At 37.2% G+C, this 25,621-nt stretch overlaps 1 protein-coding gene across 1 annotated transcript in view; it reads left to right on the forward strand.

Moving 5' to 3' along the window:
- The window catches only part of CERS3 (ceramide synthase 3), a 106,588-nt gene that overhangs the window by 24,930 nt on the left and 56,037 nt on the right, over positions 1 to 25,621 (forward strand). The window contains exons 3-7 of the mRNA XM_068537482.1: positions 6,855 to 6,972; positions 12,856 to 12,974; positions 20,401 to 20,458; positions 21,419 to 21,469; positions 25,106 to 25,198. Of these exons, the coding sequence (XP_068393583.1) occupies positions 6,855 to 6,972; positions 12,856 to 12,974; positions 20,401 to 20,458; positions 21,419 to 21,469; positions 25,106 to 25,198 (439 nt within the window). The remainder of the gene's footprint in view (positions 1 to 6,854; positions 6,973 to 12,855; positions 12,975 to 20,400; positions 20,459 to 21,418; positions 21,470 to 25,105; positions 25,199 to 25,621) is intronic.

Raw genomic sequence — 25,621 nt, forward strand, 5'->3', positions numbered from 1 at the left:
GGGCCCAGTTGCTCCGCGGCACGCGGAATCTTCCCAGACCAGGGCTCGAACCCGAGTCCCCTGCATTGGCAGGCAGATTCTCAACCACTGCGCCACCAGGGAAGCCCTCAAAATAGGTTTTTAATTAAGTACCTATTCATATTTATTTACACTTACGTAACATGAATTGATTGATTTTCTAGATTTTTTTTGAAATGAAAGGATAATGCTAAAGTAGAAAACTGTACTTATATACTTCCTCTGTTCTACTGAAAATGTTATTTCTGTCCTTGAAGCCTGGACATGTTAACAAACAGGACCATTATTTCTCTTTCTTCTTTAAATTAATGCTTTGTAGATATGATCCTCATATCAGCAAAATGCTATGGATATGTATTTTTATCCATTGTGTGTACTTATCCACCCTTTATCTCTCACATGACTCTCTAGAGGGGAATGTTATACTTCGTTTGGCTTTGAGATTGGTTGTATTCCCTTACTGAATAAATCTTCTTTTCTTAATCCTGCTTTGCTTTTTTATTTTTGCTAATTTCTTCATTTCTAATATTTGAGGAGATAACATTGAGTGAGTATGATTGAGAACCCTGCCATATTAAACCATTTTGTATTTGTGTTATTCTACTAGTAAAAACAACGAGTGTTTACTCCAATAAAAATTTTTAACTAGTAGGTTAGATAAATGACCCAATTCTATTATTTATCCAAAATCCTGTCGTATATGTTTTTTGAGTCTTTGTTAGTTTTAAGATCATCTTAGTTTTTGTTTTATTTGGAACTTTTATGCAGAGGGGGAATTAATCATATTCTTTGAATTACAGCATGCTGTCTTTGGTCTGTATTAGATCTCTTTTGATTGATTGACTGATTTGAATTAACTTTTTCATTAATTACCTTTTATCCTCATTTCCTAGTCCTGTTCCCATTCCTGCTGTATGTATTTGATGGCTTTGTGTTTGTATAACCCAGTAAAACATGAGTATGAACATAAAGTACATGTATTGTTAGTTGACATAAATGGTATGGTGATAAGACCTTCTTCCATATCTTCTTTTTTTTTTTTTAATACAGCACTGTGTTTTATGATCTATCCACATTGCTCTGTGTACATCTGGTGCATAATAAGTTTGTTTTTATGTGTCTCTGAAATATATAGGTCATTTTCAGGAGAACTTAGGCCATCTGGAAGTTGGATTGGCTTATATGTTTTATCAGAGTATTTTAGGAAAATTTTTTTATTTTTATTTTTTTATTTTTGGTCGTGCAGTGCTTCATGTGGGATCTTAGTTCCCTGATCAGGGATTGAACCCATGCCCCATGCATTGGGAGTGTGGAGTCTCAACCACTGGACCGCCAGGGAAGTACCTAGGAAAATTGTTATTCAACTCCGTGGTTATAAACAATGAATTTAAGGGTTAAATGGTCATTCATAACTAAAATTTCCAACATTTAATTAAACACAGAAACTTCTAAGTAAGTACTAGAATAGCCTGACCTGGCAGACAATGGAGGCTTTGTTAGAAATGAAGGAAGAATAGGGACATATCATGCTTTTAAAAAATCATCTTTACTGAGGTATGATTTACATACAAGAAAGTTCATCCAAAATTTGACACATTTTGACAAAAGTATACAGTCATGTAACTGTCACCACAATTATGATATAGGAGATTTCCATTGGCTGAAAACTCCCCTGTACCTTGTTCAGTTAATCCTCTTCCTACTTACTACCTCCCTGCAATCACTAAAATGCTTTCTGTCAGTATAATTTTGCCTTTTCTAAGATTTCCTATAGATGGAATCATATAGATTATAGTCTTTTGTGTCTGATTTCTTTCACTTAGCATAATGCTTTTGAGATTTTTTTCATGTTATTATATGTATCAGTGATTCCTTGTCATTGCTGAGTAGTCTTTCAACATATTGATATATTGCAATTTATTATCCTTTAATTAGGTGATGGAAATTTGGATTCTTTACAGTTTTTGGCTATAATGAATAAAGTTTCTATGAACATTTGAATAGAAGAATTTGGGCATATGCTTTTATTTCTCTTGTTAAATTGCTAAAATGTTCTTCAAAAGACATTGTTAATGTATGTGTATCTATACAATAGATTATTTGGCAATAAAAAGGACTGAACTCCAAATGCATCCAAATACATTGATGTATCTCAAAAACATTAAACTCAATGAAAGAAGCCAGGCACAAGCAACCACATATTGTATGATTCCATTATGTTAAGTATCCACAAAAGGTGCAGCTATAAAGACAGAAAGTAGATTAGTGACTGCCTGTGGCATGATTAACAGGAAAGAGGGATTAAAGTAAATATGTACAAGGTATTATAGTGGGATGATGAAAATGTTCTAAAGCTGACTCATGGTGATAATTGTACAGCTTGGTAAATTTACTAAAAAAGAAAAAAATCACTGAGTAGTATACTTGAAAATGGTGAATTATATGATATGTAAAAATGCATTAATAGTTATTTTTAAAAGATGTCAATAAAATGAAAAGATAAGACAGTTTAGGAGAAAATGTGAACAAAATATATATCTGATGAGGGACTTAAATTCAGAATATATAACTCAATAATATATTAAATTCAGAATATGTAACTCAATAATAAACAGAGAAATAACTTGATTTTTTTAAATGGGCAGAATATTTGAGCAGAAACCTCACCAAAGGAGATATACAAACAGCAAGTAAACAACAGCAAGCTTTGTGGCATTTTAACTTGCCCTATTTCTGTCCTTACCTTTCTTCCTCTGTGACAGTCTTGAAAAACCAACAGCCCACAATTTCAGTGGAAACTAGCAGCCTGGCAGCCATTGAAGGAAGCAGAACAGAGTTGGAGCTCCTTCAAAGCATCATTCCCAGAGAACTGTCATTATCTGACCTGTCTGGTGGTTCCCTGGAAGGGCACTACTCACAAGCTGTCTTTATTTGCCTTTTTCCTTGGGGAGAGGAGGGATGCTTGTCTAAAACAATTAGAGGCAATTGATTAACTTTGGAACTGCCTAAGGTAGTGGATAACAGTTGGGGCAAACAATAAATTAACAGCTTTTCTTTTTAAAGGATAAGCTGGGAAATGATATGTCCACAGGGGGTTTTGAAAAACTCTGACTTATTCTTGGAAATAAGACCACTTGAATTTGTAGAGCTTTGGGCATGCCCAGGGCCATCCACATGCTCAGGTAAGGCCTTAGTAGACCTTAAGTTCTCACCTCTGGATGACCTTGAGGCTCTGTGCAAACAGGAAGTGAAGGCTAAGGCAGAGTTGTCCACTATCTTAGTGTTGAAGGTGTGCCCTGAAGCATACACAGAGCCCCTTAGTAAACAGTCGAAGACTTATTGGTTCCAGGCATTTAAGGAAATCTCTGTCTAATCATTAGGAGACCACTAAGCTAACCTAATAGATACCTTAGTACCCACACATGACAAAGAATACAGACTTTACAGATCAGTTCAAAAATGTAAACAAACAAATGGACAACAACAAACTCTGAGTATGGGGATAATCTGATTTCCAGAGTTGTCACATTATATTATTAAACTTGTCCACTTTTCAACAAAAAATTATAAGACATGCAAAGAAACAAGAAAGTATGGCCCATACACAGGAAAAAAACAGCAATCAGTAGAGAGTGTCCCTTACAAAGCCTAGATGTTGGACTTCTTATTAGACAAGGCCTTAAGTCAGCTATTTTAAATATGTTCAAAGAACTAGAGAAAACCATGCTTAAAAACTAAGGAAAGAATGAGAACAATGTCTCACTAAATTAAGAATATCAATAAAGAGATAAAAATTATAAATTATAAAAAGAAATCAAATAGAAATTGGGACTTGAAAAGTACAATAACTTATATTAAAAATTCACTGGAGGGCCTTAACAGCATATTTGAGCAGGCAAAAGAAAAAGTCAGCAGTCTGAGGAACAGAAAACAAAAAAATGTAGAAAAAAAGCTTCAGGGGCCTGTGGGACACCATCAAGCACAGCAACATATGCATAACAGGAACTCCAGAAGAAGAGGAGAAAATGAACAGGATGGTAGAAAATATTTGAAGAAATAATTGGCTAAACATTTCCCAAAATTTGATGACAATCATTAATCTATATATCCAAGAAGCTAAACAAATTCCAAGTAGGATAAACTTAAAGAGATCCATATCTAGATACATCATAAGCAAACTGTTGAAAGACAAAGAATCTTGAAAGCAGCAAGAGAAGAGCATCTCATCACATAAAAGCGATCCTCAGTAAGATTGAATTGATTTCTCATCAGCAACCATGGAAGCCAAAGGCAATGGGAGGACGAATAAAAAGAAAGAAAAAACTGTCAAACAAGCAAAACTATCCTTCAAAATGAAAGAGAAATTAAGACATTCCCAGATAAAAACTGGAAGAATTTGTTGCTAAGCAGACCTACCCTATGAGAAATACTAAAGGGAGTCCTACAGACTGAAATTAGAGGACATAGACATTAACTTGAATCCACATGCAGAAATAAAGAGCACCAGTAAAGTTACCTACATAAGAAATAAAAAGAAAATATAAATGCATTTTTTGTTTGTAACATGTTTTTCTCCTATCTGATTTAAAAGGCAACTGCATAAAATAGTAATCATAAATGTATGTTGATGAGAACACAATTTATAAATATATCATTTATATGACAATAACAGCACAGAGAGGGGAGATCATGGAGTTTTTGTATAGTGCTGAAATTATTTGGCTATTAATCTGAACTAAGAGGTTATAAATTAAGATGTTAATTGTAATCCCTAGATGAACCACTAAGAAGGTAATTTTTAAAAACAGTAAAAAAAAAGAAAATTAAAAAAGTACGCCAGAATATCTATTTAACACAGAACAAGATAGTAATGGAAGAAACGAGAAACAAAAAGGCATAAGCTATACAGAAAATAAATAGCAAAATGGCAGATATAAATCCTGTCTTATCAGTAATTAAATGTAATTTATATTAAATGTAAATGAATTAAATACTCCAACTAAAAGGCATAGATAGGAGGACTTGATAGAAATATATGATCCAACTATATGGTTTCTACAAGAGAAACACTTTAGGTTCAAAGAAATAAATAGGTTGAAAGTAAAAGGATGAGAAAATATATACCATGCAAGCAGTAACCAAAAGAGAGCTGGAGTGGCTATACTAATACCAGACAATTTAACAGCCTTTAAATTGTTACTAGAGAGAAAGGACATTTTATACTATAACAGGGTAAATCTATCAAGAAGATATAACAATTATAAATGTATATGTACCTAGCAACATAGTCCCAAAAACATGAAGCAAAAACAAACAGAATTGAAGGGAGAAATCGACAATTCAACAATAACAGTTGTAGACTTCAGTACCCCATTTTCAATAATGGATAGAACAACTAGGCAGAAAATCAACAAGAAAATAGAAGACTTGATTAACATTATAAACGAACTAGACCTAACAGACATCTGTAGAGCACACCACCAATAATAGCAGAATACACATTCTTCTCATGTGCACAAGGAACATTCTCCCGAATAGACCACGTGTAAGCCATAAAACAAATCTCAATACATGTGAGAGGATTGAAATCATACAAAGCATGTTTTCGGACCACAGTGGAGTGAAATTAGAAGTCCATAACAGAAGGAAATTGAGAAATAAGCAAATATGTGGAAATTAAACAGCATACTTCTAAATAACCAATGGGTCAGAGGAGAAATCGCACGGTAAATTAGAAAATAGTTTGAGATGAATGAAAAAGAAAGCACCATACGAAAACTTATGAGATTCAGCAGAAGCAATGCTTAGAGGGACATTTATAGCCGTAAACACCTATATTTAAAAAGAAGAAAGATCTCAAATCAATAATCTAACCTTCTACCTTAAAAAACAAGGGAAAAAAGAAAACTAAATTTATAATAAGCAGATGTTAGGAAATAATAAAAACTAGAATGTAAAAATCAATAAAAAACCACCACACAGGCAGTAGAATTGCTAAAATTAAAAAGACTGGCAATACCATCTATTGGCAGAGATATGGAATAACTGGAACTCTGGCACATTATTGATGGGAATGTAAAATAGTGCAGACACTTTGGAAAACATTGGGCCAGTTTCTTATAAAGTTAAACGTATACTTGCCATACAACCCATCAATCCCATTCCTAGATATTTACCCAAGAGTCATGCCATTTTTCATAAGTTAGAACTTCAAATAGGGATATAATAATTTCTTGAAGATAATATCACCAAAGAAAACCTTAATAACAAAACTATTATTTATTTTAATCCCTGGTAGTCTTAAAAATGAAACTCTAAGTAGAATGGCTTATTCCAGTTCCTGGATCTTGTATATAAATATATTTGGGTTTACATAAAATGGATTTTAGAACTGTGGAAGTACAGTTGACCCTTGAACAACAAGGGTTTGAACTGCAGGCTCCACGTATAAGCAGATTTTTTACAATAGTAAGTACTACAGTACTAGATCTACAGTTGGTTGAATCCATGGATGTGGAACCTCGGATACGGAGGAACCACTTACACGGGGGCTGACTATAAGCTATACAAGGAGGATTTACAACTGTGCTGCTGAGGGTTGGCACCCCTAACCCCCATGTTGTTAAAGAGTCAACTATATTTTATTTTTTTAAGTTATTGCGTGTATAAAAGTTCTCAAATTTTGCTCTCTTTGAGTTTCTGTCAGGCAGATATTGGCTTTAGATAGCCCAATGACTGATCTTTCATTTGGAATCTAAAATTACAGCTTGAGTTTTCTGGTGACATTGTGAATTCATTCTCAGATTTTGAACTTACTTTTGTTCATATTTTTGTAGGTTTATTGCTTCACCTCTAGCAAAAACAATTGGCATTAAAGAGGAAATTCGAAAGAAGATTACACCAAATACTGTTTTAGAGAATTTTTTCAAACATTCCACAAGGAAACCATCTCAAGTAAGTACAGATTCTTTGTTTTTGGATTTTAAAATCTCCTTTCTTAATGTTTCAATCATCTGGGGTTTACCTTATCTGTGCAAAAAATCTGTTTCAGTTGAGCAGCAAATGACTTGAATCATTTGAATTTTTTTTCTCTACTGATAAGTTATACAGCATTCTGAGCATAATATAAAATGACAAATAAATATTATAATATAAAATTACAAACGTTGCTAGTGTTGAATGCTAACAATCAATGCCATAATTTGGGTATATATATCAAAATTTAATTTTTAATGGTAGGATATATACAAAGTATACTAATGAAAAAAGGTCATTGTTAAGGCAGAGTTGCCCATATCTGACACTTCTGATAATTGTGACACCATCAATATACACTACACACACTATGAAAGTGTCTATTGGGTGGCTTTCCTGAGCAGGACACTTTATTTTATCCAAGGCCTCGAAATACTCAGAAATATACTGTGCCCCTACCCACTCCCCAGAGATAGAATAGTTAGGAGAGTCACAAATCTCTTCTCAATATGAGATGTACTTGATGAAATGTTATGGTGCACTGCATGTTTACGCCACAGAAAATGGCTTTAACCTAAAAGTTATATTTAAAAATAATAGTGTCCAGGCAAATCTAGTTTCATTATACCCCCATATTTAAATGAGAGATGAAATAAAAACTTCTCCAAAAGTGGCACACCCTCTATGACGAATACAGACATCTCTCACCAGTAATTTAATAGTCAAAAGTATGTGCTAACACAATTTTAGGATAGATATAGATTTTTAAGGTCCTCAACTTATCTGCTGAATTCACTTGCTTTTCCTATGAGCCTTTCTATCGCTGGTCTGGTGGGCTCCCTGCACAAAGAAGCCATGTTGAGGTCTGACCACATAGCACCAGGCATCGTGTTCAGAATTGTTCACAGCTAGCCAGCACTGTCTCTAACTTGTTCTGACCTCAGCTTCTGTATGTGCCTTTTTTTCTAAAATGGGGACAGTCTGACAAGCCATCTCCACGTGTTCTTTATTTCCTTGTGCTCTAAAAGACTGCAGTCATTCATCTAAATACTGTTGTTACCACTGGTGATAATAATGCCTAAGCATCATTTCATGTTTTTCAGACGGGAAATTATTTAGCTGCGTTTATGAAAAGTTAGGACTCTTTCAGAGAGTCCTTATTTTCCTTATCTGTTTCTCTCTGAGAATAACTAACCTTGGCAATACCTTGCATAAAACATGAAGAACAGTGGTAGCTATCAGTTACTTGCTGTGCTTACTGTACAGCTTTTTGGTATATTTTAAAATATGTAGAAAATTCAGCTCTTATCAAGCTTCTCTGCTATGGAGAGAAATTAGCCATGTGACAGTTAAAGAAAAACTAAGAAAAGCTGAAAGAGATTTAGAGATTAGGTCACCTTTCCTCTTTATGATCGAGATGAGGAAACTAAGGTCAACAGAGGAAATGAGCTGTCCTAGGTCATGCAGCTAATCAGTGGCTGAATCCAAAGCTGGACCCTGGCCCATGGCTCCCTGTCGAGTGCTGCTTCTACTATGCCCAAATGATGTCTTTATCTGTGAATAGAATGTTAAAAATGTATTTCAGAGTCTGGAGCTGTGTGTGTAAGTAATTGTTCTAACTCAATTGACAGTACAGCATGGCTTAGTGTAGATATAACTTGGACATTTGCATCAAGTAAAAGAAATGTTATATATCAACGCCAAGTGTTAGAAAGCTTCCTCTACTAAACCATGAAGATGAAGGGACATAATTAAGACACCTAATTTATATTGCTCATAGATTACAAAATCAAGGCAGTATTTGTATAACAGATCAAGATGACAAGTTGGCCAGTAAAATGTCCATAGAATAAAAGTACTAGAACTTAGGAAGATAGATGAATATAGTAGAGGAAGGCAAAGTACATGCCTTAATAGTGATTTCAGATGTGGAAACAAAATAATATCACAATACCTCCACACATTAACTTGGCCAATGTCTTACAGGTAGCATTTTTGCTTAATTTATAGCTGAAGTAAAACAAGTTGCTGGGAGGACTAAAAAAAATTTTGTGCTGATTCAAGGGATGGGTGGGTATTCCGAACCTGTAATCTCAAGGCACTGCAGTGGTAATACAGGTACCTAACATCTGACTTTATTAAAAGAAACTGAGGACACAAATCTGAGGATGCTTCTTCAGCTGCAATAGACTGTACCAATAAAAACAAAAACATTTCAGTATATACAGTATCAATTCTGGACTGGTTAGCACAGAAGGGTATAACATGGTATTGATGAGGTCCAAAATGCTGTACACATGAACCTCCACTTGGAGTTGTTTTTTTTTTTTTCATTTTTAAAAAATTTTTGGCTGTGCCGTACGGCATGTGAGATCTTAGTTCCCCGAACAGGGATCAAACCCACACCCCCTGCATTGGAAGCGTGGAGTCCCTGGACTGCCAGGGAAGCCTCTCCATTGAGAGTTTTGATCTGTGATTTCACACACTTCTTTTGTGACTGTGTATGTGCAGCTATGTGTCCACTGTTTTTATATGTGTGTGTGTCTCTCTGTATGTATCTCAATGACAACTTCAAGATGTACTGAGAGAGAACCATGATAACATACCAATATCTCTGGCCAGCAGATCAGTTTTCCTGCTGTTGGTAAAATGAAGGAACAGCAGAACTTATTAACTCGCCCATTTCCTCAGCAAAATCACGATGAGAACTGCTGCAGAACAAATGAGTGTGTAGTTCTGGAAGATGTCTAAAGAAAATGTGGTGCCATAAGGCTGACATAAAGCAGGTATTGTGGTCCACAGGGGCATTCCAGTTTGCTAGCTTGTCTCAACCACAGATTCAAACATTTTTAGGGCAAACAGCCCTCTAGTCCAGTTTATTTTACAGGTGAGAGTCAAAGAATTCGTGTGGCTCCTCCACAGTCCCAGAGGGTTGGTTTTTGCGTCAAGTAGCCAGGCCTCATAGCCCCATTTGGTGCTCTTCCTTCAGGCCACACTACTTCTCCCTGAGGTTCTGCTTGAGAGCCTTTCCCTTCTACAGACACACACTCTATTGTGTCAGGCTAAAAACATGGATTGTGAGAAAAGACTGTGTGTGGAGGTGGGCAAATTAACCACTCTGTGCCTCAGTTTTCCCTTCTGTGAGCTGAGCGTGTTAACAGCACTTACCTCACAGGGCTCTCAATTCAGAGGTTGAATTGAGTACTTAGAATAGTGCCCAGCACACAGTCAAGGTCAGCTGTTGTTATTTGTAGTCTGTGCCTATCATATAGATTTCTCCAGGAGCATTCTCAAATATGTCTTCCCAACTTAAATTATCCCAAGAGAATGTCATTTGTTTCCTAATTATGCTTGTTTGTATTTCCATAACATCTTACACAATTTTCTGTACATAGTAGGTGTTCAATAAAATGCTTGTTTCATGTATCATTAACAAAATACTACTAACGACTTTTGTTTGCAAGATGATTTCTATCCCAATAATATTGTAGGTCTGTGAGGCCAGTATTGCCAAGACTTTCAACCAGATTCATCTGTGCTCCAAATCAGAAAAAAAAAAAAAGCTTCAGATCATGTTTGATCACTGTCTTCTGGAAGCATTTATTCAGCAGGTATCTGTAGAAATGATGGGATAATAAAATTGGATTGTTCTCAGATCTGGGAAAATTCCAGTGTGAGGACAGGGACTTTGCTCACTGCTGAACACCGTCTCCACCTCTGCGCACTCCTGGCACTTCATTCTTTACATTCTTTTGAAGAGGGAGACTTCAAAATGCAAACATTCTGTAACCTACAGATAAATTCCAGGCAAGGCCCTCCTTGCTGTGGCCTTAGCCACATCTTTCCTTCTCGCCTCTCTGTATGTTTCCACCCTGCAAGGCCTCTTTCTGTCCCTCAAGTGCCCCCAGCTCCCCCATGCTCTCATCTCCAGACAACCTCACATGCTGCCAGGACACTTTCCTTCTTCATCCTCTCCTTCTTGGGGCATTTTTCAGGGTTCAGCATAAGTGTAACTTCCAGGAACTGCCTATGTAAAGTTAGGTCCCTTGGTACCCTTATCCTCCCCTATCTCAGCACTCATGATATTTTTTTAGAATTCTTTGTTGTATTTTCTGACTTCCTCTCCCGACAGACTTCACCCTGTGAAGGGGAGGCCCATACTGGTCTTGTTCATTTAGATCTCCAATAGAAAACAGAATGCCTGCAGGAAGTAGACACCAATAAATAGTTGCCAATTCAGTCTTGTCAAAAACACAAAAACAAACCAAAACAACAATAACAAAAAACAGCAGGTGAACCCTTGGCCTACAAAATAATAGGTATTAGGATAATTTCCTCTGTTTAAGGAAACAGAGTATAATATGGGCTATATCTTGGTTTTGTTTTGTTTTGCTTTCTTTCTCTAGATTAAGTAATAGGCTAGCAGTTCAGTAGGTATGTAGCTGCAATTAGTCCTTTGCCTCTCTTCAGCACAAGAGCTTCTTTAGGAATTTTATCTACTGTTGTCCTGTGTGCCTGAACAATTATGTAAACTATACACAATAACATAGCAGAAGCTCCACGACTGATCACAGACAGCTGGGTGTACAGCCAACTGGCCCATGGTCAAGCTTTGTTGGCCTTCACAATCTTGGTCCATGATTGGTTTAAATTTACTTTAAACTTAAACATTTAAATTTAAACGTTAAAATTTAAAGTAAATTCAACATTAAAAAAAAAAAAAACCTAGCGATTTCACATCAGATTTCTGGGACTGCACTTTCACTCTGGGAGCCATCAGTCAGAGCTGGGTCACCACTGTCCCTTTGGGATGGGCCATGTGCTTTCCTGTTTGCTGCATCCATATGGCTCCTGCTTATTTCCTCAAAACTGAGGCTGAGGGTCAATTTTATGCAATTTTATTTTTCTCCTACTAAAGTTAGGAGTAAGCTGAAATATTTCTTGTACTCAACATAGGAAAACAAAAGATCAAGAAGACTGGTGTCTCAAAAAAAATTATAGAGCTTATTTCCTTGTGGAAGTGGAAAGTACTGTAGGTTTAACATATAAAGCATGTCTGTGTTGAAAGAATAAAACTTAAAATCCCACCGTGAAGCAGACCTGGTCCTCTCAATCACTTTGGGTTCTTGTTTGGCCCTGGGAGAACTTCAAGTCTGTGACCTTTGAGCTAATCCATCATCCATATTGTTTTCAATTTTAAATCATAACCTACAACTTCTGCCTTCCAGGGGAGAAGCAGTCGTCATTATTATAGTCAGCAATCCTTAATCTTTTTTTACAATTGGAATTATTTCAGATTAGTTTGAAATAGGCTGTACATCTGATTAAATGTGAAAGTTTTGGATCTGGTAGAAAGACTGTGTGAAATAACAGAAAGGACAGGAGCCTAAGTTCTTGTTTTCGCTTTGCTACTGGTTTTAGGTCTTGGAAAAGTTGTTAAAACTCTTGGAATTCCATCTTTTTCATAAGAAAAAATGAAAAGATTGGGTTTGATTGACATCTTAAGCTACACTACTCTACCTGGAACCTAGGAGGCCCTAAATAAAATTGGCTGAATGAGTGGGCCACGTATCAACTTGAATATATGGGTTGCTACCTACTTACAGAGAATCGGTCTTTCTTAACAACTCAGAGTTCTGGGAACTAACATTCTCTCTGTTTTGAGGTGTGTGTGTGTGTGTGTGTGTGTGTGTGTGTGTGATTCCATGAGCAAAAGAGGTAAATGCACTGGCTCAAGGTCTAATGCAGAACTCTCTCCTCTCCAGTGCACTAGCACTTGTAACCCAATCTCACTGTCTCTTGACTGCCTGCCAGCCTGACTCTACTCTTAAGCACTCATTCATTTGTTTCATCCCCTTTCAGACTGATATTTATGGACTGGCAAAGAAGTGTAACTTGACAGAGCGCCAGGTTGAAAGGTGGTTTAGGAGTCGGCGGAATCAAGATAGGCCTTGCAGGATGAAGAAATTCCAGGAAGCTTGGTAAGAAGGATAGTTAAAGCTTTTGAAATGGTGCAATTTTATATGGAGCAGAATAGTCATCTCAGAAGGAATCCTTAGGTTGCAGCAGAAGAAGGGTTTGAACCCTCTCTGTCACTTACCAATCAGGAGTTTGATGCTAGTCACTCATCCACCTCTTGTGCTTCACTTTCTTTCTCTATGAAACAAGGTAAGCTATGAACTCTCTTAGTTGAAGAGGAGATGTTATGTACTTATCTTTAAAGTCCAGAAAAATCATAAAAATATCTTAACCTGGTGTTTATCTTTTCTAGGGTAGCAGTTGGCCCTAGCTCATCTGACTGTCACCTGTTTCTAATCACATTACTCTATCACATTATAAGAGCAGAGAATGTCTGAGAGGGTGCTGTCCTCCTCTCTCAACACTGATGGAGAGGACTTCTTTCTGTCTCACTTGGCTCTTACTCCACCCCTGCCTGTGGACTGGGCAGCCAGTTCCTCTGGGTTTCTGCCTGGTTTAGTAGGGGGTCAGGATGGGCTGAGCAACACATAGGGTTTTTGCAGAGCTGACTGCTTCAAATACGTTCTGAGTGCAGTGAGACTGTACCACACTTATTTTTGGCTTCATTATAACTCTGTTTTTTTGGGTTTTTTTCTTCTGCAGGGTATTATAGTATTGATACTTTAGGTTACTCCCTTGGTGGCAAAAACTGACACCTGTGCCAAAAAGAGGGTCTAGGTCATTGCTCTTACTTTGTTCCTCTTCTTTACATCCAGACAAATGCACGTTAGTTGGGAAATTTTGATGCCACATTCTACATGCCAATAGCATTCCTTCTTTTTGCCTGTTTCTTAAGGTCCTCACATTGCCTAGTGACTTTCACCAGATGTTTTTGTTTTGCTGGTAAAATGGATAGGGAGCTGGCATAAGACTCTCAGATAAAGAAACCAAGCCTGTGGAAGGCTAAACTTTAATGACTTTCTTTAACTACCTATGCATTGCCGAGTACAGTCATCCATCTGTGAGACTGGTGATGTTTAGAGGCACAGACCAAGTCTTCATGGTGTCTCGAGATTTTTTTCTCATTGGCAGGCTTCCATTGCCTTTCCCACAGTGGCTAGAGGTATATGACCTGGTTTGTTTTCCAACTGCTTCTCTCTGAGTTTTAGCTCTTGAGAGATTGGCTAATATTGTGTTGCCACTATGTCAGCTTGGCCCAAGTGAATCTCTCTGGACCGTCACTACAAAACACTACAAACTGGAGCTGTTTTCACATTACATCTTCCTGTTTTTCTGCTATCATTCATTCTTTCTTTCTTTCTATCAAATGATTCTTAGCTTAAATAAAGTCCCCAGGCAGGGACTAACTCTCAACCTCTGAGCTGAATCATACTGCAGTGAAATTCCGGGAATTTCTTATACATGATAGTGCCTTCCAGTTTATAAACAATCTTGGTTTGATCCTCCTAGCAACAGTGTGAGGCAGTCAGGGAAAGTGGGGCCCTGTTTGAGAAATGAGAAACTGCACATCATGTAGTTTAAGGAACTTGCTCAAGGTCGCCTGGCTGTTGGGGGCCTATTGCCCTCAGGTCTTCTGACTCCTTTTCTGATACTCTTTCTGCTCACTGTACTGCCCCTATCACCTAATGCTGACCTCTCAGAAGCAGGGGACCCTATATGTCAAGTAACTGGGTGAGAAGGACCCAACATTGGGAATCTAGCTGTCAGTGAGTCTGCTAAAAGTCAGCCACAGAGTTCAGGCTAGAGAAGGGAATTTCAAGTTGCTATTATCAATCAGTCAGGCAATGCAGAGGGTTGTATGGACCATCTTCTTGGTATGTGGCACTATCCTAGATCATACGGACTCGTAGATATTAAGAGGGAAGTAAAAGTGGAAGGTATGGTCACTGGCCTAAAGCAGCTAATCAGGGAGATGAGACTATCACTTATGAAACCACAACATCTGTTGTTGTTCCATTCCCAATGGCACATGGGCCTGTATACCTGTGGTCTACGTCATGTTCAGATGTGCTCTGGGCATTCAGAGGAGATGGCATCAGCAGAGTTGGGTACATTAGACAAAGGCTCTCTAGAGGTCAGGAATAAGCTGGACGTTGAGGGGAGGGATGGATCGGATTTCCATAAGAAAAGAAAGCATGGGGGCTTCCCTGGTGGCACAGTGGTTGAGGGTCTGCCTGCCAGTGCAGGGGACACGGGTTCGAGCCTTTGTCTGGGAGGATCCCACATACCGCAGAGCAGCTGGGCCCATGCGCCACAGCTACTGAAGCCTGCGCACCTGGGGCCCGTGCTCCACAACAGGGGAAGCCACCGCAATGAGGAGTAGCCCCCTCTCGCCGCAGCTAGGGAGAGCCCGCATGCAGCAACGAAGACCCAACGCAGCCAAAATAAATAAAATAAAATAAATTAATTAAAAAAAAAAAGAAAGCATGATTTGAGGGCAGCATGTTTTAAGTAAAGCAAAGACAGGAAGCAGTACAATGTATTCAGGAGACAGGAGTGAACCCACAATTTTATAATTTAAGCTTTACATTATTCTTTAGCAATGTCACAAATGTCAGGGAACTGTTAAAAGTTATTATGGATCAAATAAATAGGCTAAAGCAAACTACCAAGCTGTTTAATTGTATAGGGACTGCACTTTATTCCCTAGCTATGGGATGTGCTACAGGAATCATATCAAGAGACACCTAGCCCCAGGCATTTTGGAAATCTCAAGAAACTTATTCTCCAACACAGAACTCTTACAAATTACTCTCCAACAGGTAGACACTTCTCCATATCAGGATGGATTAGTCTCTGAACACCTTAAGTTCAGTGTATTATTTCCTTGGTTACTTTCTTTAAGGATGACCCCTAAGCCCTGTTTCACAGAATTCAGGATTTTAATCCATAGTGACTCCTTTATTTTTAAATCAAATTCCATATTAGCAGATCACTTTTCTTTTTAAAATAAGCATTTCCATTTAGCAATGAAAAGTTTAATAAAAACACTGAGTAATTTCTAAGTATCTGTTGTATATAAGCAGTGGCGCCCCCCGGTGCTGGAAAGAGGCGCTCTCCTTCCGCTGGGTGGACTGCCGCTTGCCCAGCTGGCCCTCGGGCAGGTCCACTGCCTGCTCCATCCAGTGCCCCCACCGTTGAGCCCCATGTCCGTCCTGTCAGCGTCTCTCATGTCGCCCGAGTTCACTCTATCCAGATCCTCCCTGATCTCACCTGGCAGTCTCATCTTTCAACATCACCATCTGAGTCTAACCAGTCAATTTCTGGGTTTTTTTCCAAGAGTTTTTTTTTTTTTCTTTCCCCTTACAATTATGTTTGTGTCAGCCATTCCTGGAAAAAAAAAAAAGGACATTTTACTGCCTTAGGTTCATTTGAAGCAAGGAAGATAACATTGACAAGAACATCATCATTCAGCTCATGGTTAGTGAAGTGCAGCAGCTCCCAAGCTTTTTGATTTCAGGACCCCTTTGTTCTCTTAAAAACTATTACAGAAAGAAGTTATACAGATTGCCAACAAACACATGAAAAGATGCTCAACATCACTAATCATTAGAGAAATGCAAATCAAAACTACAATGAGGTATCACTTCACACCAGTCAGAATGGCCATCATCAAAAAATCTACAAACAATAAATGCTGGAGAGGGCGTGGAGAAAAGGGAACCCTCTTGCACTGTTGGTGGGAATGTAAATTGATACAGCCACTATGGAGAACAGTATGGAGATTCCTTAAAAAACTAAAAATAGAACTACCATACGACCCAGCAATCCCACTACTGGGCATATACCCTGAGAAAACCATAATTCAAAAAGAGTCATGTACCACAATGTTCATTGCAGCTCTATTTATAATAACCAAGACATGGAAGCAACCTAAGTGTCCATCGACAGATGAATGGATAAAGAAGATGTTGCACATATATACAATGGAATATTACTCGGCCATGAAAAGAAATGAAATTGAGTTATTTGTAGTGAGGTGGAAGGACCTAGGGTCTGTCATACAGAGTGAAGTAAGTCAGAAAGAGAAAAACAAATACCGTATGCTAACACATATATATGGAATCTAAAAAAAAAAAAATTGGTTCTGAAAAACCTAGGGGCAGGACAGGAATAAAGATGCAGACGTAGAGAATGGACTTGAGGACACGGGGAGGGGGACAGAGTGAGAGAGTGGCATTGACATATATACACTACCAAGTGTAAAATAGATAGCTAGTGGGAAGCAGCCGCATAGCACAGGGAGATCAGCTCGGTGCTTTGTGACCACCTAGAGGGGTGGGCTAGGGAGGTTGGGAGGGAGACACAGAGGGACGAGATATGGGGATGTAAGTATATGTATAGCTGATTCACTTTGTTATAAAGCAGAAACTAACACACCATTGTAAAGCAATTATATTCCAATAAAGATGTTAAAAAAAATACAGGATGCCCAGGTGAAGATGAATTTCAGATAAGTAACAATTTTTTTAGTATAAGCAGGTGCCAATATTCATTGTTTATCTGAAAAATTAAAATTTAACTGTGCACCCTGTATTTTAACATTTTAACTGGCACCTCTAGCCTTCACCATCAACTAGGAAAATATCTTGGGGATTTTGGTGAACTTCACTGATCCCTGAAATAAACAAGGTTAATGACAGAAAAAAAAAAAGCTATTACAGACCCCAAAGAGCATCTGCTTGTGTGTGTTATACCTACTGATATTTACTGTACTAGAAATTAGAACTGAAACATTTATAAAGCATTAGACTACACAAGCACATATGTCATCAGCTCTCAGAGCAACAATACCATCACAGGACATGTAGCCTCTGGGAAGCACCACTTCACACTTGAGAGGGAATGAGAGTGAAAAAGGCAAATAACATTTCAGTATTATTATGAAAGTATTTTGATGTCAGGGATCCCTGACTTTGAGAACCCCTGGCATAGACCTGATAGGACTGGTCCAGGAGGATGTGAAACTTGGATTTTACTCTTGCATCTGGTTGTTACTGTACAGCCTTGGGTGAGTTATGTGATCTCTCTCAACATCAGCATCCTTTAGTATTCATCTTATCTACCTTTTAGGGTTGTTGTGAGAACCAAGCAACAATACATAAAAGGGGCTAATTATAGTACCTACCTCTTAAGCTTGTTTTGAGGAAGAAAATGTGACATCACACAAGTGTGCTTAGCATAGTGCCTGGCACAGTGTCAAGAGGTCAATACATTTTTGAGAAACAAATAATATGAGATATGCCACCTAGACTTATGGCTTCCTTTGGGGCTGGCAGGTCTCATCATCTGTTTTTTGTGCTTCTCGTTTGGCCAGAGTAATCAAGGACCAAGGAAATGCTCTCTACATCTAAGCGTGGGGCTTTGCTGGACCAACAGTAAATAAAACAAGTGGGAACAGGTCTCAACCGGCTCATTTTTATGGTTCAACTTTCTGAGTAATTGAACCCTACTTTTTTCCCTGATCAAAACAAGCCATAAAGAAAAACTGTCATGTAGCTTAGAGACAGTGACATTGTTCAGGAAACGCCACTGGATTCAGGATCCAAAGACCTACATTTCCGCCTCGGCTGTGTCATTGCTTAGCTGGGTGAGCTGGGGGACGGCCTAGCCTTTATGAACCTGGCTTCTCATCTACCAAGTGGGGATAGGCCGATATTCCTCTTTCTTTTTTATCTCACAGGTGTGTTGAGGAGAGCACTATAGGCATTACACAAATGTAAGGAACAAATATTATTTTTAATATTGTTGCTTCAGCAATCATTAGATAAAATAGCACTAATTTTTTAAAACCTTTTCATTTTGCCAAGTAGTAAACATATACAAAAGTAGAAAGACTAGTTAAATGAGCTGTGTATGCTATGATTTCATCACCAACTTTAGTAATTATCAACTCAGGGCCATCCTATGTTATTTCTGCCCTCGTCTACTTCTCTCCCCTACCACAGATTGTTTTTTTTGTATGTGGGTAATAATTTTCTTTCAGTTTTATTGTGATATATTTGACATATAGCACTGTATAAATTTAAGATGTACAGTGTAATAACTTATGAATGTTGTGAAATGATTACCACAATAAGTTTAGTTAACGTCCATCATCTCATATAGATACATAAAGGAAGAAGAAAAAAAAATTTCCTTGTGATGAGAACTTTTAGGACCTACTTGCTTAGCAACTCTCAAATATACCATACAGCAGTGTTAATATAGTCATCATGTTATACATTACATTTCCAGTACTAATTTATAACAAGAAGTTTGTAACTTTTGATCACTTTCATCCAATTATTATTGAAGATCACTTTTGAAGCAAATACCAGATATCAAATGATTTCATTTGTAAGTATTTTAGTATGTATCTCTAAACGATAAGAACTATTTTAGATATTATCAAACCTTAAAAATTTATTTAATAACAACAAATATTCAATCAGTGTTCGGATTTCCTTGATTGTCTTAATTTTCTTTGCAGTTTATTTGAATCAGGATCTAAATAAGACCTGTGCATTACAATTGGTCTTTTAAGTCCCTTAATCTACTGTATAGGTCTTTCTCCATATACGAGAAAAAAATATTCTTTCAAAATCTGCTTTTCAGAGACATGACTAAAGTCTAGCCACATAGAAACCTTTTCACTGGGAATTAAATTGGGATGAAATGAGTACTTAGATAATACTAATATCAAACCATCGTTTATCATGTGTCAGGAACTAGGCTAGGCATATTAATAATAACAATAGGGGCTTCCTTGGTGGCGCAGTGGTTGAGAATCTGCCTGCCGATGCAGGGGACATGGGTTCGAGCCCTGGTTTGGGAGGATCCCACATGCCGCGGAGCAACTAGGCCCGTGAGCCACAATTGCTGAGCCTGCGCGTCTGGAGCCTGTGCTGCGCAACAAGAGAGGCCGCGATAGTGAGAGGCCCGCGCACCGCGATGAAGAGTGGACCCCACTTGCCACAACTAGAGAAAGCCCTCGCACAGAAACGAAGACCCAACACAGTCATAAACAAACAAATAAATAAAAAATTAATTAAAATATATCATTTAAAAAAAGAGTAAAATAATATTTAAAAAAAATAATAAAATACTTGCATTGCAAGAAACTTAAAAAAAAATAATAACAATAGCTATGATTTATTGTTGCTTACTTTATACCAGCCACTATGATCAATATTTTTCATAAGTTATCTTTGATTCTTTTTACATTTTGAGGTAAGTTTTGTTATTCCCATTTTATTGATGAAGAAATTAAGGCTCCATGAGTTAAGTTACTTATCTGAACTTATAGCCATCCAACGAGTGGCAGAATCAGGATATCAACTTAGATTTTTCTGATTCCAGAATGTGCATTCTTTCCAAACTGTTATAGCAAGTGTTTTTCTCCTCAGTTGTCAGTCACCTTAACAAGACTTTTCTTTCTTTTGGCAGCTGGCGATTTACATTTTACTTAATGATTACCATTGCTGGAATTGCCTTTCTTTATGATGTAAGTTGTCTTTCTGATATCTTTGATTGGAATTTGTCTTTAATTTTTAAAATTCCTGCCTGTGAATTCCTTGGGATATAATACTTTCAATAAGGTAACCAGCTTTTAAACCTCTACTCACTCTAATACCTAGAGAAGTAGCAACTCCTCAGTCTGTCTTTCAAAGCTTTTGTGAAGCTTTGCATTTGTAATGTTAGTTTTTAAACCTAATATCTCCCTGTTTCCACTCTTGCAACCCACACACCAACTAAACTGGACCACTGACAATCCACTGAATATACCTGGTACATCCCCACTTTAGGATCTTAGCACATATTATCCCCTTTGCCAGAAATGTCTTGCCCTTCCCCCTCTATCTCTGCCCATCAAATTCCATCTAGTTCCATATCAAAGGCCACTTGTTTATGAAGACTTTCATTTCTTTCCCATTAGAAATCAAATCTGTCCTTACCATATTCTCTTTGCATTGTCTGTTTAAATAATTATTAAATAATTACCTTATTAAGTGATGTATAAACTTAATAGTAAATTGTTAAACAGAAAAAAAAAAAGATAGCTAGCTTTTAGAGATGTCTCTAAAGATTCTTTCAAGATTTCTCTTAAGATATTTTATTGCTACGGATGTTTCAAGATATTTTTATTGCTATAGAAGCAGTAATCTAATTGGTTCAGAAATAATTTCATTAGAAGAGGCACTTGTTTGAAATAAGTAATTTCCTTTGTGACACAGGACTATTATTGGTCCCAGATTCACTAGAAGTCGTGCATGTCACAGGGGTGTTGTATAGGAACAAGTAGAAACACCTGTGGAGGGAGAGAGGTGCAGCTGGAGCAGCAGGAATGTGATAAAAGTGCATCTTACTGTGCATGTTTCCTCCCTATCAGTGACATAAGGAAGGGCTTATGTCTCTGCTGAAATCAGCCTTTGACAAAGTTTCTCTTGGTTCCTTGTTTTTCCAGAAACCTTGGGTATATGACCTTTGGGAGGTTTGGAATGGCTATCCTAGACAGGTAAGTCACACTGATGTAGTCCCTTCCCTCCTCAGCAGCTTGTCCCCTGATTTAGGTCTGAGTCCCATCCTGCTCTCCGTCCACTTCAGTGAAGTCCTTGGCTCTTTCTATACTGGAGCTTACTTACCCTTGTTCCTTATTTACCCATCACTTGTCTCATTCCTTTTCTTTGTTCATGGTTAATGTAATTATGTATTTGAGTTTAAATTTACCATCTTAGTATTTATTTTCTACTTGTACCACCTGATACATTTCATTTATTGTACTCTTTTCTTACTTTTTTATGGGACAGTGAAGTTTTTAAAAATTTATTATTCTGTTTCTTCCCTTATATTAGCTTTTCAGTTATGCATGTTTTTATTCTTTTAGTCATTATCCTAGAGATTACCATATGCATCCTTCAGTTATCAGAGTCTAATGTAAATTAGTGCTCTTACCTCTATCCAGTCACTGAAAGATCATCAGACTACTCCTATCCCCTCCTTCAAATATTTAAAACCCTACAAGTCACTACAATAATTGATTTGTAAATCAGTCAAATTGCCCTTTCCGTGCTGTTCCTTGGCATCTTGCATTTCCATGCTTCCATCTGGGATTATTATCCTTCTGGCTGCAGAATCCCCTTTGGTTTGCTTGTCTGGAAATGTTATCATTTTACCCTATATTTTTAAAGGATATTTTTGCTGGGCATAGAATTCTAGGTTAGTAGTTATTTTCCTTAAGCACTTTAAAGAAGTCATTCCATTGTCTTCTGGATCCCCTCAGTTTCTTTAAGAATTCAGTTATCCATTTTATTTTTGCTTCTTCAAATGGTGTCCTTTTTCTCTGATTTTAATATTTTGTATTTGTCTTTCAGCAATTTTAGTATGATATGTATAAATGTGGTCTTCTGTGAATTTATCCTGCTTATTGTCCATAGTACTTCTTGAATCTGTGGCTTGATGTCTTAAGTCCATTTTGGAAAATTCTTAGCCATTGCTTCTGTTCCTTTCTCTCTCTCCTCTCTTTCTGGAATTCCAATTACAAGTGTGCTAATACGTTAGACCTTTATGCTAGGTCCTGAAGCTCTCTTATGCTTTCCCTAATATTTTCCAACCTCTTGCCTTACTGCTTCAGTCTATAGGGACACAGTTCTCCACAGACCTCTTGCATTTCTGCATGTCATATGAAGTGATACACGGACTGACTTTTATTCTGTACTGTCTTTCCAAGGATGTTTGTATGGCAAGCAACCTTGGAAGATAGAGGTAATGTCTCCTCTGAAGCAATTGGTATGCATGTCACTGTCCATTATAAAGATTTAGGTTCCCTAGCTCAGGGTTCCTCTCTGGTAGCAAAACCCACTGCATGTGCAGATGTCACCTGACCCTCTTTGTTTAGCCATGGGAATTGGGGTGGGATAACTGGCCCAAATACTGATATTCTGGCAACTGTATTCGTGTGAATAATAAGCTATCCTTTATCTCTGACCCAGGAGTCTCGTATCTTCTATCAGCATTCATGAAACTATGGCAAGCTAACTTGCAAGTAGGGTAAAATCTCAGACCCTTCACAGTTCTGGACATTTTCTACTTTCATGTCCTCCAGTTCACTGGTGCTTTTTTCAGCAGTGTCTAATCTGCTCTTAAACACATCTTTTGAGTTCTCAATTTTAGTTATGGTATTTTTCATTTCTCAAATTTTCACTTAATTCTTTTTTTATGGATTCCAGTTCTCTACTGAAAATTCCCACTAATTTTTAAAAATAACTTTAAATACGTGGTTAGTTTTTAAAGTTATTTTAAAGTCAGAGTCTGATAAATCCAATATCTTGCTCACCTGTGGGTCTATTTTCTTTCTTATTCCTGTCTCCTTATGCTTGATAACATTTGATTGAATGATAGACATTGCATATGAAAAATAATGCTTAGAAATGGTATTATCTACCTCCTGAGAGGACTTACTTTCACTTCTGTTAAGCAGTTAGAGACAGATCACCTTAAATTTTATCTGTGATTGACGGATTTAATTTGGACTCCAGTCTTTGTGAGGGCAGATGTATTTACAACTTGCCCGTATTCCTAGGGTATTCTCTTACAGTGGTTTTAAATAAAAGATTATAGTATTTACCAGGACTTCTTTTCCCTTGCTGGCCCTGAATACCAGTTTACTTCCTAGCACTATGAGATTGCCAAAAGTCCTACTTAACTACTGCTTCTTAGTCTCTGGGCTCTATACTGCTTATAAATTAGCAAATGCAGACTTTATGCTATACATTGGTGTGGTTTTCTTTGAAATTATCCTGCGTAGGGTCTGTAGTACTTCTTGAATTAAGGATGCACTTGAAATAAAGGATTTCATTTAATGTATTTTTCTTCTCTTTGAAATCTTGGCTCCACAGGTTCTGGATGCCTTGGTTGTTCTCCAATGCCTTCAAACAGATATTTTTTCTGTACTTTATCCATATTTTTAAGTAGTTCTCACTAGGAGGGTTAGTCTCATACAGGCTTGTTTGTCATAGAAGAAAGCAGAAACTCTTATTCTTTCTTGGCCTTATCAAGGATGATGAGTTGACCAGAAAATTATTCCATTTAATGTGTTAGCTTTACTCTTCACTTCTCAGGTGTGTCAGTTATATGCTGGTGTATAATAAATCATCACCAAAACTTAGTGCCTTAAAACAACAACCATTTATTTGCTTATGATATGGATTAGCAATTTTGGCTAGGCTCAGCCGAGCAGTTCTGCTCCATGTGGTGTTAGCTGAGTTCATTCATGCATTTTCAGTTAGTTGACAGGCTGGCTAGGGCATATCACATGTCCCTGGTGCCCTCATTTGTATTTTTGTCAGTGGACACCTTGATGCTCTACTTTGTGACCTCCAGAAGGATAGCTCAGGTTTCTTACATGGTGCTTATGAGGTCTCTGATTGCATCATAGTTGCTATGTCCCCTTGACCAAAGGCCAAGATTCAAAGGCCTCCTGGTGATGTTAGAGAAGACTGTACCAGGGCATGAATATGAGAAGGTGAGATTCATTGAGGGCATTAATGTTACAACCCATCACACCAAATAATATAGTGTCTCAGCTTAGCTAAAACAAGCACACCACCCCTCCTACTTTAAAGAAAATTCTAGCTATGGAAATTTCATTGTTTTTTTCAGGAGACATTTTTAGAGTACTTAAATAATTGTATATATTTTATTACTGTCCCATTTGAGAATGGGCCAATTTGGATCACCATCTTGTCACTACAAAAGAGGTTAGGACATCAGATTTGAGTAGTATTCAAGAAACATAAAACAAGGTATTTTGTGGGACAAGCAGAACAGCTTTTCCATTGTTCTTAAGTAAAGATTTTTAAATTATTTTTCTAATTTAACTCTCAATCAACTAAAAGAATGCTTTTACACCTGTTGTAGTTTTATTAAATTTTAAACAAAACATTTAACTTGACTTTGGAATTCTTGTCTCCCTTTTTAGAAACAAAATGCCTCAAAATATTGTCTCTGATTTCTTCTCAGAAGTTGAAATGTAAAACATTATTATTTGGGAGAATTTTGTGGAATATAAATAGGTATAAACAATAGTTTTAATCTTTAAAATGAGTTGTTTATATGGTGACATTAAAGTAGTGAATACTCTTGTTTTCCTCAGCCCTTGCTGCCATCTCAGTACTGGTACTACATTTTGGAGATGAGTTTTTATTGGTCTCTCTTATTTAGCCTTGGCTCTGATATCAAGAGGAAGGTAAGTGTCTTATTTACAAAACTACTTTATCCATTTTTTTCAAAAGTTTTTATCCCCCTGCCCCAAATCCTAATCTTTAAATCATATTTTTATATATGTTCAGTTCCAGTTCATAACTTTTTTGCTTTTATAACACAAAGAATAGTGCAAATATGCTCATACTTTGGTGCCTTGGTAAGTATTTGTAGTGAAACATTATAGAAACTTTAACTTTGAAGCTCTACACTTGTTCAATAAGAAAAGAACTCTCCTTTATGATGTCTGCTTCTTTCTTTTGGTTTGAGAATTTAGTATTCTTCAGTGCAAAGAAGAAAAGTGCTAGTAGTTTTAATTCTACAGCCACGTCCTTTAGTTGATTACAGACCACTTTATATAATTCTTTTGATGTATTCAGTGACTTTGAAAACATTTTTTCCTTAATTC

This window comes from Eschrichtius robustus, chromosome 1 (genome assembly GCF_028021215.1).
Source record: "Eschrichtius robustus isolate mEscRob2 chromosome 1, mEscRob2.pri, whole genome shotgun sequence".
Taxonomy (NCBI): domain Eukaryota; kingdom Metazoa; phylum Chordata; class Mammalia; order Artiodactyla; family Eschrichtiidae; genus Eschrichtius; species Eschrichtius robustus.